General features: G+C 43.7%; 1 protein-coding gene across 1 annotated transcript; it reads left to right on the forward strand.

The window, feature by feature from the left end:
• Positions 1-1,062: 1,062 nt before the first annotated feature.
• fgf8a (fibroblast growth factor 8a) lies at positions 1,063-6,276 on the forward strand (the record flags this gene model as incomplete). Its single annotated transcript, XM_079229678.1, has 5 exons — positions 1,063-1,094; positions 1,214-1,250; positions 1,825-2,005; positions 3,785-3,891; positions 5,992-6,276. The coding sequence occupies 5 exons, from the start codon at positions 1,063-1,065 to the stop codon at positions 6,274-6,276; spliced, it is 642 nt and encodes a 213-aa protein (XP_079085804.1).
• Between the last annotated feature and the right edge of the window lie 6,216 nt (positions 6,277-12,492).

Here is a 12,492-nt window from a genome sequence, read left to right on the forward strand (position 1 = left end):
ATATATGAGACACAACAAATTAAATACAAAATATATACAAAAAAAATGTGAAAAAACTAATAAAATTAAAAAAAATGTGAAAATATCACAAAAAAATTATATAATAATAATCAATATATACAACAAAGCGTAAAGCGTGTTAATTTAGGAATTGAAACAATAAAGAAAGTGCAACAATGCAAAGTATGTGCAGTGTTACCATCATATGTGTATGAAATATATATATATATATATATATATATATATATATATATATACTTTTTTCTATCATATATATTACAGACTGTGGTGGTATCGTGCGCGTGCGGGGCAGCAGGCTCCTCCCCCTTCACCAGGCGTATAGGGCCGCTCCTCAGGTAGAGATGTTTTAAATCAAGAGGGAGGGGAGAGCGCTTTTGTTCCGCAAAGGGAGAGAAAGGAGGGGGGGGGGGGCGTGTAGAGAGAGAGAGAGACAGGCCAGCGGTGTGTGGGATGAGAGAGAGAGAGAGAGAGAGAGAGAGAGAGAGAGAGAGAGAGAGAGAGAGAGAGAGAGAGAGAAGCAGCGTCCAGCCCCTGCAGTCCTGCCACAAGCGAGCAGAGGAAGCAGCAGCAGCATCTCTCACGCGCACCTGAGGGCCGCGGAGGATTACAAACGACGAGGAATAGTCTGACAGCCCGGGACCAGCTTCTTACAATTATTATTATTATATATATACATATATATATATATATATTAAGTATAGGAAGCCCTATATTTATATTTTTTTATATATATATGTAATATAGGGAACAAAACCCTGCAGCGCTTTCAGAGGAAACAGCCTCCAGAGCCCTCAGACTCTGACAGAAGCTTCAGTATCACTGCTGTTTGAGCTGTTATGGACATTCATTTGACGAGGAGTGTGCGCGCTGCGCATGCATGAGCCCTCTGTCAGACCTTTGTGTGTGTGTGTGTGTGTGCGTGTGTGTGTCTCTGTGTGTGTCTGTGAGTGTGTGTGTTGTGGATTCCGGTGAATTCTTTGGACTTGAGTGTTTGTCTTACGGCTGCTGAGACTTTACTGGAAGAGCCTTTCTTCATCCAACATGAGACCCATCGCATCCCGGCTCAGCTATCTGTGTGTGTCTCTCTCTCTCTCTCTCTCTCTCTCTCTCTCTCTCTCTCTCTCTCTCTCTCCTCCTGCACCTTTACGCACCGCTCCGCCACTAACGTACCGTGTCCTTTCCTTCCTTGCAGGTGTCTCCACTTGTTTGCGTTCTGCTACTACGCTCAGGTATGTCACTGCCTTCTCCTCAATATGTCAATATTGTTGTCGTTATTATTTCATGTTGAAGTGGTGAAACGCGGATTACAGCATGCAGGAATCAACCATTAAAAAAATTTGGTGATAAAAGCGCGTCGCAGGGGAAACATATATAGGTGAAGGGTTGATCGCAACATTATGGGATACCACCAACGAGGGCGCGCGGCCCGCTTGGCACACCGGGGCCCTGGCACGGGGCGCGTGGGCAGAAGGGGACACGCGTGAGGGGTTTAAAAGTGAGCAGGGCCGACGTGTTGGGTCGGCGGAGAGTCATTCCATCACAGACAGGAGACCCACGCGCACAGCCTGTAATCACACGCGCGTCTGTTTTATTTTAGAAGTTGTTACACTTGTCAGTCGGGGAGGTAAACAACAACAAGCTGTTGTTGCGTTAAGGATTAATTACAGTAACCCAAACTCCATTTAGTATTTTTTTTTGTCAGTAAAATACATATATTTAGGGGGGGGGAATGATAAGACAATTTAAAATAAAAAGACGAATGAACACGTACTGATGATTGTGATGACGTCTAATTTCTGACAGGTAACCAATCAGTCCCCGCCTAATTTCACGCAGCATGTAAGCGAGCAGAGCAAAGTGACGGACCGCGTGAGCCGCAGGTTGATCCGGGTCTACCAGCTGTACAGCCGGACCAGCGGCAAGCACGTGCAGGTCCTGCCCAGCAAGAAGATCAACGCCATGGCCGACGACGGGGACGTGCACGGTAAGAGAGCGGCCCGGAGCGTGTAGGTGCACGCGCTTCTGTTCTGGGGTGATGGAGGTCTTTTTACTGAAAGTATAACCCCTAGATAAAAAAAAATTAAATCACAATTGGAGATTCAAATAATTGTATTTTAACTTTAAGAAATATATATGTATATATATATATATATATATATATATATATATATATATATATATATATATATATATATATATATATATATATATACATATATATATATATATATATACAATATCTAATGCAATGAATAAACTGGATTATTTTATGTTTTATTTTCAATCTACGCCATTTAAATCTGTAATTGTCCGTTCTGCGCGCGGGCCTTTTAGTTTCGGGTTAGATCAAATGTTTAAAAAAAATATTCCTTTATCATATTTTTTATCGCCGCTGGCTCCACATGTTACACGTAAAAAAGTAATAATTATGTATTACTCTACTTTTTCACCGATGTTCATTTTTACTTCTACATTTCGTTTTTGCTTCGTGATGGAAATGATTCCCACCATTTGTTTATTTTTTCCTGACTTGGCCCAAAGCCAATATTCTAATAATGACATTACACTATAGTGCAGAAGGCCTGAAGCATTACAACAACAAAAAACTGAGATGTGAAAATGAGCTAATATTATATTTGTATTTCATTCATAAAGAAGTGTGAGTGCATCAAAAAGGAGAGAGGCCATTAGAATGGCTTCCCATTCATTCAGTCTATTTCCGGCTGGTGTCTAGACCCCCTCCCTTATCACCAGCATTACGTGAAGCCTCGGCCTGAAGCAAGCAGCCTGGTGGTCTTTGTGGTCCGAAGCCTCTGCGGCCTCCGAGCTCACACACCGTCCTCCGGGCTGTAGACATGGAGGTGATCCTCCAGAGAGACCGCCCCGGTCTGGAAGAGCCATTACAAGTCATCTCACTTCTAGCCCCACACTACGCCCCTCCACCTCCACCCCAGAATACCTTTTCACATGTTGCATCAAAGTCTAGTTGTTGCGATGATGTCCCGGTGTGTGTGGCCTAAAGAGGAGCGTGAGATATTCAGGTCACCTGGAGGAATTCAGCGAGAGAGAAAGTGCAAAAGGGGGGGAAAGAATCCTCCCACGTCTTCCACTCACTCTGCTGAAGCTGTTCTGGCCACAGCCGTAACTCTCCACCGCGTGGCGGGTAGTCGGTGGGTGACCCCTGCGGTCGCCGCCATGGAAGCGTTTTCACGAGGTCACGCGGGTTAGAAAAGGTTTCCTGATGCTTCTGGAGGAACATCGACGAGAATCTCCCGTCGCTGCGTCTGTCATTCTGTCAAAAGACCGTCTAGAGTTCTTACTGCAAAGCAACAAAAGTCCTCTCCCTGTGAACCGCCCGCATGTCGGCAGAGAGAGATCAACGTGGAGCTTTATGTGTGAGGTCAACGCAGATTTATTCAGAGAGCGATCCTCCACGGGCCCGAGGGTCGCTCCCCTTTAGCTTTCAAAGAATCAGGAGACACGTGGTTTTGTCATTCTGCATGAAATTCAGCTCGCACAAAATCCCCAGGAACGGTCCCACGGGCCCTGGTGTGTGTGTGTGTGTGTGTGTGTGTGTGTGTGTGTGTGTGTGTACAGAGAGAGAGAGAGAGAGAGAGTATGCATGCTTGGAAACACACTCAAGCATTTCTGCGTGTGTTTTTCTCGATGCTTTTATGTCCAGTGTTAAGCCATTCCTTTAGGTTTTTAATGTTTTAAAGAGTACGTCAACCTTTTCTTAACTTTCTCTCTTTGGTCCCTTCAGCTAAACTCATCGTGGAGACGGACACGTTCGGGAGCCGAGTGCGCATCAAGGGAGCCGAGACGGGCTTCTACATCTGCATGAACAAGAGGGGCAAGCTCATCGGCAAGGTGAGCACACGAGTCGGGAGTCAAGAGTTTTGTCTGGTGGACTTTTGTAGCTGAAGAGTTACGTTGGCGTGTCGTTGGCGTGTCGTTGGCGTGTCGTTGGCGTGTCGTTGGCGTGTCGTTGGCGTGTCGTTGACGTGTCGTTGGCGTGTCGTTGGCGTGTCATTGGCGTGTCGTTGGCGTGTCGTTGGCGTGTCGTTGGCGTGTCGTTGGCGTGTCGTTGGCGTGTCGTTGGCGTGTCGTTGGCGTCTCATTGGCGTGTCGTTGGCGTGTCGTTGGCGTGTCGTTGGCGTGTCGTTGGCGTGTCATTGGCGTGTCGTTGGCGTGTCGTTGGCGTCTCATTGGCGTGTCGTTGGCGTGTCGTTGGCGTGTCGTTGGCGTCTCATTGGCGTGTCGTTGGCGTGTCGTTGGCGTGTCGTTGGCGTCTCATTGGCGTGTCGTTGGCGTGTCCTTGGCGTGTCGTTAGCTCCGGGTCTCAGAGTGTATTTAGTGAGAAAGCTGTCAAGCAAAACTCAGATCCAATCGGTTTGCGGTTAAGTTCAGGAGGTTTGTGTGGAAATGCACAGTGAATATAAGAAATAAACAAAAAATAGTTTAAAAAATCATCCGAGCTGCATCAGCGTTTATGATTTTTTTTTTTATGATTTCAACAAATCTCATTAAATAACCAACACTAAATAGATCAAGTTTTAACAAGTCTGAGCCAAGTTTTTGAAAAATGAAGGAGCCTTTAAATTAATATATTTGTGTATCGCTGCGTTTTTTAAAGATTGAAGTTGTCCATAGGAACCAATGAGCTTGGAGCTGAGAGACACAGACAGGAAGTCGGAAAGTATAAAGACAGAACACTCAATTTGGTTTGAGTCTTTAAAACATTATTAAACAATAATTCCAAACTTCAGACCATATCTTCAAAACCACTGGGAGCTCTGCTGTTGCTTAGGTCACAACCTTTATGGGGCCAAACGCAAAACTCACAGTGGATCTGTTGCCGCTGCGCTGCTGAGCCGGCGGCTTGCCGCTAACAGCGCAAGCAACAGCAACGGTGCCGACGGAGCTACCCGTGGTCTACCTGGGGCTGGAGTTAGGCTCATGTGGACACCAGCGCTCAACACGGACACGCCAGCGTTTGGATCTTCATTTGCTCTGTGCAGAGTTATCCTCGCCCGCAAAACCGACATTCTCAAAGTTCCTGGAAGTTCTAAATGGTCTTCGCTCCTCTAGAAACAGACCTTTCAGAGAGATGACCTGGGGTGTGGTGATTTCCTCCAGGGCTAATGATAGTTTTACATAAGTAGATATGCATGAGGCTCTTGGTCACTTTAGTGTATCCGGGATGTGTATTCATGGCTGTCATGCGAGTGTGTAGGTGTGTGTGTGTGTTTGAGGCTCAGGCTACCTCACTGTGACGGCTAATAAACAGCGCTGCCAGCACCCCCCCACTCTCACACACACACACACACACACTAACCCCTCCACCCACCCAGCACGCTGCCTCGCACACCATCTGCCCCGAGCTACCGGCCCAGTCACAGCCTGCCCCGGCCCCTGTGTGTGTGTGTGTGTGTCGAAGAGAGAGAGTCTTTTTCGGGCGACTACTTTTAACACGCGGCTCGTTACAGTCGGCCGGCACAGCCCTGTTTCAGCTGACCCTCACTGTACACTTCCACTCTCCACCCGCAGCCCACACTGCCGTCCTCAACTGAACGCAAGGTGTGTGTCGGATCCATCGATTGCAGACCCGCTCGGTTATATTTAAACCACACATTAGCAACGGTTAGATCAAACTTGTGGGGAGAAAGTGACCCTTTGGGGCCGAGTGAGGCTTTATGGCTGCAGGGCCCCGCTGCTGACCCGCAGAGGGCCGCTGGGTGTTTGCTGGAGGGGGAAGAGTCATCGCTTACTGTTATCCCCCCTCTCTGATCTGTAATGACTGTAGCATATGCTGCATGCACGAGGGGGAGGGCCGTGTGTGTGTGTGTGTGTGTGTGTGTGTGTGTGTGTGTGTGTGTGCACAGGGAAGCCTTTTATACATGCGATCTCCTCTCCCATCTGTAAATCTTCCAACTAACCCCGTTTCCTTGTGTGTTTTTTCCCGCGCAGAATAACGGAAATGGCCGCGACTGCATCTTCACGGAGATCGTGCTGGAGAACAACTACACGGCGCTGCGCAACGCGCGCTACGAGAGCTGGTACATGGCGTTCACGCGCCGCGGGCGGCCGCGGAAGGGCTCGCGCACGCGCCAGCACCAGCGCGAGGTCCACTTCATGAAGCGGCTGCCCAAGGGCCAGCAGCCCGCGCACACGAGCCACCACCGCCCGTTCGACTTCGTCCACTACCCCTTCAGGCAAAGGACTAAGCGCACGCGCTACTCGTCGGAGCGCTGAGGATGCCGGGAGATGGAGGAGAGAGAGAGAGAGAGAGAGAGAGAGAGAGAGAGAGAGAGAGAGAGAGAGAGAGAGAGAGAGAGAGGTAGAGACTCACGGGACTGACAGTGTACCTGCAGCCCTTCACACTCCTCTCTTTCTCCGCCCCCGCAAAAAGACTCTAAAGGCATTTTTATACTGAGCATTATTATATCTTATATCGTAGGTCGTTTTCTATTGTTCTCAAAGTAAAAAAAAAAAAAAAATGTACATAAATGAAAACATGAGGAATCTATTTTTCTACTCCAGACTTAGTACTGACCTGTGTAAAAAAAGAGGTAACACTTTCTATAACCATGTCTGTAACGCATCATAAACACACTTAATGCGTTATCATCTGTTTATGTGTAAGATAATAGTTATAAGCACCGTTATAACGCATTATAATGTGATAATCTGAGTGGTCACTGGTTTTATTTTTACAACATTTTAATCAGATTTCCCCCCTTTATCTAAATCAAACAATCACCACTTAGAGTAACTTATAATCACATTATAATTTATTATGACAAATATTCTAATGTATCGTTAAAAAAATAATATACATTGTTTGTCTAATGTATTACATCTATGGGAGTTATAATACACTATTATCCTTGGAAAAAAGTAAGATACTTTACCTTATAAGTCATTATAAATGCTTTATAATTATTCTAATTATAAGCATTATGAATACTTGGGAGATCTTATAACTATCACTCCAGTGCTTACAAGCAGATTATAACACATTATAATAATAATGCATGATGCGTCATAGAACGTGTTACCGGGTTTGTTTTCAGATGCACATAATAACTAATTATCTGACTTATCGGGACATCTTAGTATCGTGTTCCATGTGTTTTTATTTGTATAATTTCATGACGACCACTGGAGTCTTTTGGTTGGACTCTCGCCTGCTGCTCAAGGACACCTGAAGGGCGCTGACTCAGCATCCCGCCTGCTTCTGTCCTCACACGGCGTGGCAGCTACGTTTCATCATGACATTACAACATGCAGCGTGTGGGGAACCCCCGACACACACAGGACCCTCACACACACACACACACACACACACACACACACACACACACACACACTCACACACACACACACACACACACACACACACGTGTTTTCGTTGCCCCCTGAATGTCTGTTAGTTTTTTTTATACATATATAAATATATTTTTATTTGAGGATGTGTAAAATAATTTTAAGGATGGAATATTTATTTAAAATGTGTAATAAATGTACATTAAAATGCTGATATTAAACTCTTGTTTGATACACGCTTGTTTTGGTCCATTTGTGTGAAAACCCTGAAAAGACACATATCGCATTAAACAATGTTAACGTTTTAAATACGGTGACAACAGTTGTATAGCGACTTCTGAAATGAACAGTGATATTGCAATTTCATTTATCATCATTCATGCAAAGGCTCAAAACAGTTCATTTGTTCATTATGTGTGTTTTTTGCTGGGCTCCTTTGCTTTCGGGATTTCCTTTTTTCAATGTGCTTTTCCTGAGTAAGAAGCTAACAACTGTTTGAAAAACTTTCCAATTCCAATTCCAGTCCTTGATGAATACTCTTCATCCGCACCGCACTCACAGCTAAGACTGCAGGAATGAGTCAGCATTTTTGCGCTTTGAGTTTCCTCATCTAAATCAATGTGTTTTTTTAATGGGCTTTTGGTTAGATTAATAAAGCCTGTGGTTAACACAAGTTGAAGAGATTTTAAAGTTTTGTTTTACAGCATAAAATACATCAGTACATGCAGAACTTCGAAGGTTGTACGTGTCCTGAAAGAAGCGGTTGCTAACAAACATGTTCTGTCACCATGGTGTTCATTTTCAGTTTTCCTTCATGCAGCAGCACAAGAGATTGTTCCAACATGAAACTTATTTATTTTACATTAGGGATTGAACGAATAAGCAGTCCAGTTCCCGGGGAGACATGTTGGTGTCACGGCTTTCTGCAAACCACAGACATGTGGAATATAGACGTTTTTTGCATTCGGTTTGAAAAACGCGTCGTAGCTTATTGCGTCACAGCGTTCACCACATGGTAGCTTTCTGCAAGCGAGATATGAGGCTGATGTGAAGCACGTTTATGTTTTGGGTTCAGAAATGTCATCATGCTGCCACCCCCGAGGCTTCAAAGCAGCAGTCCACAAGCCAACGGGCGACATCACTTATATATACGACTCCTCCACTTCTGATGTACAGCCTATGCAAGCCAATAGCAGGTGAGCTATTAGTAATGCTAACCATGCTAACCCCGGCTGCTAAATGTGTACATGTGACCCCTGCCAGTCTGACAGCGCCCTCGGTTGTAGTCTTTATACACCGCTGATGATGCCTTCAGTGTTTACCTAATGTCAGCGTGTTTGCTAGGCAGCTATCCATCACTGTCTTCTTGTCAGGGTATGCTCGTGGTTAGAGGTTTACAGGTCTTCACGTGTGTGAATACTGGAGCTGAAGGAGTCAACGATAACACATCACAGTATGGAGGTAGGGCTGTCACAACATCAGTAACTATCGTCGCCAAAAGAAATCACGATAACAACATTATCGCGATATCTATCGTAAATGAGAAAGAAAAATAACAAAGCAATCAACCAAATGTAGCTTCAACTTTGTTTATTGTGAATGTTGCTTCTTTTCTGGCAAATTAATATATATATATATATATATATATATATATATATATATATATATATATATATATATATATATATATATATATATATGGCTACACCTCACTGCACTCATATTTTGAGTGTAATTCATTTCATATACATATAACATTATTTTAGAGGCACTGGATTATTTACACACTACATTATGTGTATTATAAACATGAAATTAATATTTAATTTTGGCGCTGAACCTTCAAATCCAACTCATTGAGTGTCTCATGAATTAAGCATTCACACTATGGTTATCAGCAGACAGCCTTACATTAAGGAAAGAAGTCGAGTCCACTGATGTAGATGAAGGCCTGACTCAGGGCTGAGCTTTGGTCTGCAGGACTCTGGTCAGGAGGACCTTCTAAACTTGCCTTGTACGGATTTTAAAAAGCGTTTCTGATATTTTAGGATATTTTGATTTCCATAACATTCCTTCTCTCAGACTAGAGGAAAGAAAACATCCAAAATACTCAGTTGACTGGATGTTGAATTCACTCAAAGTTAGCATCAGATAACGCCTCAATTGCATATTTTGCATTTCAGAACAATTGGATACAAATAATACTTGTCTTAATGAAACTAATCATCTGGGGAAGTTCATTTGTTGACCCTATTCACCTCTAACATCTTCAAAATGTATGTTTACAACATTTTCAATGACTGTTTGTAAAACCGGAATATTTCCACAGAGGAGTTTGCTCATATATTATTCATAGATGGATTTATACAACAATTTATTCTCAAAAACATGTCAAAAAATGAGTTTTTATGGCAGCTGACAATATTTTCTGATTATGGAATTGTAAAAAGAGATATCCGAAATGCCTTCTGTTAAAACCTTTGAAACGAAACAATCATTTTGAACATGGCTTCATCAAAAAGTTTCGATGTCTGTTCTGGAAACGTATGAAAATGAAGTATTACGTTACATTTTGGGATGTCTCGTCTTAATTGCAGCGTTTCACAAAACATTGTAGCCTTACCCTAATCCGTCCTTACTTAGGACATTGTTCATGGCGTCTTTTTAAGCTTGATTTGATTGTTTTCTAGTAGGTTTGTTTGTACAAACAAACTGGTGCTTCTTCTCCATAGTGTTGCCGCTAACTTTCTTCCACCAGCATCTTCCAAACGGAACAGAAGGGTCTTCCTCCCCGTATGAAACCTGACCAGGGAAAGCTAACAGGGAGGGTATTCTTAGTCTGATCCCAACAGGGATAACAAGGTCACCCACCCCCACCCCTCTTTCCTTTTTAGCAGATAGCAGCATGTCAGTGTCAGAGCGCTTTGCTGTTGTGGGGATGATACCGCCTGTGTTTGTCTTTCGGCTTTAGCTTCCATCGCTTCTGTAACTCTCACTATCTCCACTGTTATTCTTTCATCTCCCGCCTTTTTAACACCCCGGCGTGTAATCTGATTGGACAATCCCACCAGGCACTAGTGTGTGTGTGTGTGTGTGTGTGTGTGTAGGCATGTATGTTTCTGTGCGACACAAAAAGAAGTCACTATATGAATGAATTTGCCGCTCCATCGGCCTCTTATTGGGTAAACGTCATCCACCTGTGATATGACGATAATATGCGCTTTGATCGATATTCAACTCTGTGAATATACTTTAACCTGATCGCGTGTGTGTGTGTGTGTGTGTGTGTGTTTGTTTGCCAGCAGGAGAGCAGATAGTTCCTGCACTGCTGACCCGATACATTTGCTTAGACTGTTCGTTCTCTTCTCTCTCACCATCACACTCTGAATACTTTAACGACGGACAGGACTTTGGGAGTCGGTGTCTAAATGCAACTGTCACAGCGTTGAGGTTGTATTCGTTTTTTTAAACGTGTTACAAGTTTGGACCATAAATACAAACTTGGTGTGCATGGGCCTTAACCAACCCTGAGAATAGACATATCAGCTAAAAGTCTGAATATTTTTTATGTTTAACTGACTGTCGAATGAACATGTGAGGATGGATGCAACTAACGGTTATTTATTGATGAATTGTTTTGGTTATAAAACGTCAGAAAAAATGGAAAAAGGTTAAAAAGGAATACTCCCCACGCCCAAGAGGACGTCTTCAAAAGTCTTGTTTTGTCTAAAACCCAAAGACATCCAGTTTGCCATCACAAAAAACAGAATTTGTTGTCATGGCAATTCCAACTTTATCCCATTTCCCCAAAATGATCTTTGTCAGATGAAAACCCTTTGTGACCCCCGTGCTTGTGGACGAGTTCCTTCACTAGTTAATCCTGACCTATCAAAGGCCGTCCGACCCAAAGCACTGAATTAAATGATCTTGACAATACATGACATTAATCTGCTTAACTCCTTCCACATTGGATTAACAGAGGGATTTGTCCCTCAGGACTTCCCTTAGACAGACACCAAATCAATCAATTACAGCCCGTGGCACTGATAACTCAGTGATGCAGCCTGGAGCTAAGGGGAAACAAGCTGGTGAAATACAGTTTTGACTAAAAAAAACAACAGTATGCAGATGACTCTGTGAGTTTCTTCTCAAATCCAGGATTTACGGAGCCTCTGGAAGGCCAGTAGACTTTGTGTAAATTGATTCAATTAGGCTTCCAGTCGCCCCTCTCCATTACAGCCCCCACCACAGTCTGTAAAGTCAGAGTGAACCTCGGCGAACCTCAGTGAACTGGCTTGTGGGAAAAATCACACCTTCTGTGTCGCCAATGCTGCCATGCAAATGTGGAGCAATTCCAGTGCTGAAAGCGGGGAGGGGAGCGGGGGGGAGGGGGGGGGGGGGACGTCGCTTTCATCCATTTTATTGAGCCACAACCATCATCCTTAACCCCAGATAAACAAACAGGGCTACCTTCTTCATTTGCTTAGGGAGCAATTTAACCTCTGCCTTGACCCCCCCTGTGGAGGCCGTAGAATAGCAGGGGTGACCGGAGAACGCGACCCTGCCTCCCTAAGCAGTCTTGGAAAAGCCACAAGCCGACACAGAAGCTGCCCCCATCAAAAAGCACTTACAGCCTCCAGCCACCTCGGATACGCGCAGAAACATTCAGGGAGATTTCTTGTTGACCCTTTGCCAAGAATAGCAGTGGCTCATCAGGTGTGGAGATATCTCCAAAGTTGCTCTTTTTTAGATACATGTGGAACCTCATTTGCTCCTTCAAAGCAAAATGATGGATAGAACGTTCACTATACTCAGACTCTACTTCTCTTTATTAAACTCAGCTATTAAAGTCTATCAAGTGCTTTCAGAAGTGATGAATGGTAGAAACTGGTGTCAAAGGGATATAACGACTTGTATTCACTTGGGATGTAGCTTGATCTTCAATCCAATCTTACTTTCTTTGATCTGAAAATATGGCCAAATGAATCTTTGTAATTAGATTTTTTTTGTTTTTATCTTGGACACTTACATTTCTGAACCCTAAAAAAGACTTTCATCATACAAAGGAGAATTCAAAATCACATAAATAGTTTGCAAAAACTAGTATTTAAATTTAGTTTATTCGTTTCATTTCTGTACAAC

The sequence above is a fragment of the Taurulus bubalis genome, assembly GCF_910589615.1.
Source record: "Taurulus bubalis genome assembly, chromosome: 14".
Lineage (NCBI taxonomy): Eukaryota > Metazoa > Chordata > Actinopteri > Perciformes > Cottidae > Taurulus > Taurulus bubalis.